At 41.6% G+C, this 6,390-nt stretch overlaps 1 protein-coding gene and 1 pseudogene across 4 annotated transcripts in view; both read right to left on the bottom strand.

The window, feature by feature from the left end:
• Positions 1-3,702, bottom strand: part of Lrguk (leucine rich repeats and guanylate kinase domain containing) — a 108,919-nt gene extending 105,217 nt beyond the window's left edge. The window contains exon 1 of one of the 4 annotated variants that reach the window (XR_009590762.1): positions 3,359-3,677. Coding sequence is in view for 3 of the 4 variants with exons in the window: in XM_060380212.1 (XP_060236195.1) it covers positions 3,359-3,655 (297 nt within the window). In the remaining variant the exon portion in view is untranslated. Of the gene's footprint in view, positions 1-3,358 lie in introns of all 4 variants that reach the window. The other 3 variants (XM_060380212.1, XM_060380210.1, XM_060380209.1) reach the window with 3 other exon arrangements.
• Positions 3,703-5,987: 2,285 nt separating this feature from the next.
• LOC110540561 (small ribosomal subunit protein uS14-like) lies at positions 5,988-6,156 on the bottom strand (annotated as a pseudogene).
• Between the last annotated feature and the right edge of the window lie 234 nt (positions 6,157-6,390).

The following is a 6,390-nucleotide window of genomic DNA, read 5'->3' on the forward strand; positions in this document are numbered from 1 at the left end:
TCCCTAATTCCCGTAGCAATGAGCTAATATCCCCTGATATCCATGGTATCTGACAGTGACGTGATCATCCATCAGCCCAGATGCCTGACACTCAATTAGTGATGGGCTCGTCTTAAGTGTTTTATCTTTAACCCACTTTCTATTCCAAGCACTACCTTAGTCCAGAACCTTCCTGCTCCCCTATAGATATTGCTAGAATATATACTTTCCTCATCTAAATTTACCTGGTCGTCAGAGAACAGCTTACACTATTAAGTGAGTGTCCACACACAGCACAGAGCCCTCTCCAACCTAAACCTACCTCAGCTGCTTTTTCTGCTCTTACCTATGACTCCTGGGTGCAGCTGTTTCTATCTCTGTATATGATACCTCAGGTGCTAACTACTGTGACTTAATCTTATGTCACTCTGAGAGCATGGATCATGTATGTCTTCAATCATATTTTCATCTTCTATTTTAACTACTTCTATTATTTCTTATATCTGTAACTTCTGGGAGCCTACACAATCTACTAGATATTATATTGAAAACTTTGAAGTAGTACCTTACTAAATTTGAAGCCTATAACTATCCCAACAAGTAGGCATTATGACACACTGAGTTATGGTAATGGCAAAGGGAAGTTTTCAACCATCAAATTTTGAGTCAAGACATGGTCAAAGAGTACTTCCTATTAAGCAATAATTCCACAAATGCTTATTCAATAAGGCTAAAATCACTTAATGAGCTACAGGTTAAAACAGTTTAAAAAACATCTGAACTACTATTTTTAGTATCAGGACTGTGTTAGCTTGGTACTTATTTTTTATCAATTTTTTATTTCTATGTGTTTGTGTACATGTACACATACCACAGCACACATGTGGAGGTCATAGGTCAACCTTAGGGAGTCAAGTCTCTTCTTCCACTTTGTGGGTTGGGGGAATTGAACTCAGGTCATCAAGCTTAGCAGCAAATATCTTTACCTGAAAAGCCATCTCACCAGCCCTATGCTAAGCATTTTACACTTATCATTTAATTATCTTATGAGACAGATGATCATCAAACCCATATTTGAGTTCTAGACAAGCTAAATAACTTATTCAAAATCTCGGTACTAACAAAAGGCTAACCCAGGTCCCAACCACAAGCCTCTCATCCCAAAAGCAGTGCTCCAAACAGCTAGTTTCAACTGCTTCCCTTAAATTCCTCTAGGCTCTGGAGTTTGAAGCTAGCTGCATTGTTGATTATGGCCACCACATTACTCATAATCAGAATAAGACATGGGAATAAACCATTCATCATGAATATACAATTATTTATCACTTTTCAGTTCATTCCACATTTTAAAATTTAAGCAATACCATGAAAAGCCAAAGTCAGTATCAATATTTAGAATGTAACTGGAAGAAATAAACATTTTCTCAACATAAACCAGTTGGATGGATTCCTATGGCTTGTTAATGGCTTGCTGAAGACACATTAACGACAGAACTAATGAAACCATAGCCAAGGAGCCTGTGCTAATTATAATCATAATGCGTCCTGGTGGCTCATTTGTGAACTCCTCTGGGGTGAAGGTGGTGGAAACCACACAAACATTTCAAAGGAGCACAAACACTGCTACAGTTTGTGGCAGTCACTGCTGACGGCAGCAACATTAACCAACACTAACCCAGGTCTCCTTCAACTTGTGACCCTCTTCAGCCTTCCCATGCCGGGATGGCAGTTGTGCACACCATGCCCAGCTGGGCAGGACACTTACACAGCCATCAGCTGGGCAGATTAGATAAACTGATAGTGCCAGACGGTGTTATATATGACAGTGGTTGCGAGTGGGAAAGAACATTATGTATGGTATAGTTGAAGGAAGAATAAAATATATGATGGCTTTCTTTGTTTAAATTTGTTTGTTTGTTTACTTTTTATTATTGTTGTTGTGTTTTAAGGCAGGTCTCGTTGCGTGGTTCTATCAACAACGTTTCTAGCTAATCAGGAACTGGCTCTGTAGATGAGCACTAACTCTGACAATCTTCCTATTTCTGCCTCCCAGTGCTGGGAGTGTGGGTAAGAACACCATTGCCAGAGACATCAGGCAAAATTAAAATGTAAGTAGCCCACGATGAAAAAAGTGGGAAAGGAAAGACAAAACGAGGGATAAGGGAGAAATGGGCCAAATATTCACAGTAAACAAAAGAGCCTTGCAAACAAGAGCCCAAGAAAAGAAAGATCAGAATAAAGTTAGAGGGGGAAGAATAAGAAATAAGACAAACCAGGAAAAAAAGGAGTTTGTGCAAGGGAACAGTTATGATAAGGAGAAATGTGTCTGACATCAGGGAGCAAGGTGACTAGAAAAGCAACATATAGATGTGAAGACGTTGATGTGATTTATATGCTGAAGGAAAAGTAAGGGGAGGGGGTCCAATATAAAGGCAAGAATTGAAAAAAAATATTGATTCCACGTAGTTAAAGAGAAAAGCATAACTGTGTACGCGAGGGAAACCAATCAATTTATGATCCTGAAGAAGAACAAGTATTAGAAGCCAATAAAAGAAATTATGGAATGCAAAGTTAAAAGGGAGAAGAGGATAGGAAAGGATAGTCAAAAGTGTGGGGAATACAGTCAAGTGATGAGAAATGCAACTAGGTGATCTGAAAATAGTCTGTAGAAAAATGGTTACGAGGTGGGAATGTTGGGAACACTCCCCGTAAGCCCAAAGTTCCTCTGGTTGAAGTTGAGCTGTCTTCTCTGATCATGCTATGGCTCCCTTCCTGACCGGAGAGTGTGGGGACTGCTTATATGGGCATATGTCACTAGCAGAATTAATATACAAAACGTTTAAGGTATTTGGTTTTCAGCAGAGCATTTTGATTATTTCAAAAGAATTTTTTTTCAACCCTGGAGGGAAAAGATGAATGGCTCACCACTGAGAATAGTGCAGAAGTAATTCAGTTTGGGGAGACATGCTAGGGATATCAAGGACTAGATCTTGTCTACTGATACTAAGGTAGTAATTTTGTCAAGGTGTAATTTTGAAAGCATTAAACTCATAACCTCCATCCAAATACACAATTTTTTTTCATAGCAGTGTGTAATCTGAACTGTAAGAAACTATGAAAAGAAAGTAGATATTTGGAGGGCTTGGGGTCCCTCCCCCCAGACACGAGGGGGTAATACACCAGAAAAAAGGGAACAGAAATAAGCGGGGGATGGGGGGGCGGAGGAGGGAAGGTCTCCCCATCTGGGGATGGGTGCGCAGGGCCAAAAGGAGCGGCTGAGCCTAGGGCGGTTGGAGTGCAGAAGCAAGCTGCTACTGAGGCAGCCATGCTGGGCTGTTGGAGGGAGCCAGAGACCGGGAAGGGTTGTGGGGAGGCACACCTCCAAATTCTGCATTTCGGACTCCTCAGACTCTTCGGATCCTTCTTCGCGCTGTTCTTCTGCATCCACGTCCATTTCTGCTTCCTGAGAGTGGTGGATGAGCTGGTGGAGGATGAAGGAGGAGACGCTTTTGAAACTGCCTTTCTTTAGCGGTGCCCCGGGAAAAGTAGGCCATCGCGACTGACGCTCTTTTTCCGTGAGCGACAGTATCGCGTGGGCTGCAATGCGAGAGGCGCCCAAGCCCCGCCGGAAAGAGCCCGCGGTCCATCTCGAGGGAGCGTTCTCGCCGTCCGCCATCTTGTTTATACGCGTTGCCTAGGAGACTGATGTCTTAGCCCGCCTTGCTGCAAAGAACCCTGGGGGTTGTAGTCCCAACCTTTTGTGCTTGTGCAGTGTAGGCATTCATTTTTTGCAGTCCTTTTCTCTGCTGCTGCTGCTGCTGCTGCTGCTGCTGCTGCTGCTGCTGCTGCTGCTGCTGCTGCTGCTGCTGCTGCTGCTGCTGCTGCTGCTGCTGCTGCTGCTCTTTTATTTTTTCCTTTTTACGTTCAGTAGCTAGTTTTGTTTCTTTTTCATCCCTTTTCTCCACCTCCTTTTCTTTGTCTCCAGCTGTCTGTCTTTCTTAGAACTTGTTCATCTAACAACTTGATAACATTCACACAAGCATCTCCAGTCTAGCTTCATCCACACCATTCAACTTTGGAAGGGTTTGGCATCGCTAATTCTGTCTGTTGGAAAGCTAGTAAAGCTGAAATTTAAGTTCACTATGCAGAGTGCAGTGAGAGGAGATGAGTTGTGACACAGATGATTTAGAAGACCTGACTCCTTTCCTTTTCCTTTAATGTGGATAATGAAGAGTAACTACCAAAGGACTTTTGAGAACTCATTTGCAGTTAATTCACACACCTGTCCAACTCTGCGTCTGGTCCTGGGCAGGGGGGGGGAGACAGATTGGGGAAAGGGAGGGGAAGGAAAGGAAAGGGAGGAGAAAAGGGGAAAGAAGAAAAGAGAGCAAATCAGATTTACAGTGAATCTGAACGCCTCTGAAGAGCTGTTAGTATCCCATAAATAATTGTATTAGTCAAGTGACCTGCATTGGTAATTATTTTCATCCTGTTGAATAGTTCTCTTTACAGTTTTATAAAATGTTCTTCTTGCAGGATTATAAAACATGGTTTTATGCTAGTGTGATTTTATGAAACCCAAATCCTATAGCTTTAAGCTTCACAAAGTAGACACACTATAGAAAAGCAGAATGAGAACAGTAGTAAATATCATTTCCACAGTGATGACAATAGAAATCGTTCCAGGGAAGTTGTCCTCATCCTCTACCTTTACAGGGCCTTTTCTCCACATTTCAGTGACAGCAGTTACAAATACAAAGTGATCCTGCCAATGGCCGTCAAGGGAGAAGGAGAAAGAAATCCTCATGGACACCATCCATTTCTTAGTACTTGAGGGACCATTAAAACTGACATAAAGCTTTCAGAATTACCTTCTTTTATTATCTTGTTGCTCATAATTGGAAAGAGAGCAATGAAAGTATCTGTCTGCTAGGTTTGCCTTGCTTCTTCTTCTTCTTCTTCTCCTTCTTCTTCTTCTTCTTCTTCTTCTTCTTCTTCTTCTTCTTCTTCTTCTTTTTGTTAGGTACAGATTCTGATAAGGGATTTCTCTCCAACTCTGGCTCCACCTAACTAGGAAGACTAGACTGTTTGCTCTCCCCTTGCAGAAATTGTAAAAATGCAAACCCTATGAGTGTTTTCAGTAACTTAATCAGCATTTGTATTGGAGGGAACTTTCCTTACAGCAATCTATTGAGAAAAGTGTTTTCTGGTAGAGTTAGGATCTGTCAAAAGAAGAATTTCAAGACGTGAAAAACATGTTTGTCATACACACACTAGAGTGAAGTACACGGGAAAGAGACTAATCAATTCAGTCAGTGGGGGAATTTTAAAGATGGCAGCCATATTCAGAATCCATAAGAGAAGGAATTGTGAAATAGGTTTGCTAAGTCAGAAACTGTTAGAAATAAGTTTGAGATCCCAAAGACAAAGAACATCATCTCAATGGGGCAAAACTCTGTTCTTGTTCAGGAGGGTAACCTAGAAAGAATAAACACAGAGACAGAAAGTCCATTTGACTTTTATTCTAACTCAGGTAATGACTGTTTCTTTTGTCCACTGGCAGGCGGCTGACTTCAGACTGGATAGTTTAAAAGAATCAGAGCAAGAGAAATGAAGGTGAAAGGGGGTCAGTGACTTTAATATGAGAATGTAGCAGGGTCTTTGTGTGAACAAAGGTTTTACTGGGCAGGGGCCATTCAAACATTTATATGAATGTCTTACCAGGTGGGAAATATTATTTTAAAAGATCTGAATTCCTTGTCCTAAACTTTAACAAGTTTTATAGTTACATAGCACTTGATACAAAAGACTCATATTTAATAGTTTTTTAGAGACAAACTGGTTTATGCCCTGTGTCATAATAAATATTTCGAATAATAATATTATGTGTTTGATCTCTTCGTTTTCTTTTTTTGAAGGTCTTCACTTTTTTATTCTTTATGTACAAGATTATGTAGCATGATCAGTTTCACTGGGTAAAAAGTCTTGAATAACCCATTAAAGGTCACTCAGTCCAACTTAATGAAGCCTATGTCCTTCACAGACTGCGGGAAACACTGACTGCACATCTTCAGCCTGTGTTTCCGGATCAGACCGTGGCGGTTAGAGCAGGCAGCAGGAGCGAGAACCCCGGCTGAACTTCCTCAGGTGACTCCAGCAGAGCTGCTGGTGACCCATCTTGCCTTCAGACAACCAAGGAAGAAAAAGGCTGCTCTCTTCATTTTCACATCAGCTTATATCTTCACTTGTTGGATAGAGCCACTGAGGCTGAAGGGAACTCAACAACAGACCTAATGTGGGGGTGGGGGAGGTAGGGAGGAGTGCGAAAGCCTGATGAAGAGTGACCTTCAGCTACAGCTTTGCAGAAGGGGGGGAGGAGTTTGAGAGTGAGAGAGAAAGAGAGAGAGAGAG

Source organism: Meriones unguiculatus, chromosome 3 (genome assembly GCF_030254825.1).
Source record: "Meriones unguiculatus strain TT.TT164.6M chromosome 3, Bangor_MerUng_6.1, whole genome shotgun sequence".
Taxonomy (NCBI): domain Eukaryota; kingdom Metazoa; phylum Chordata; class Mammalia; order Rodentia; family Muridae; genus Meriones; species Meriones unguiculatus.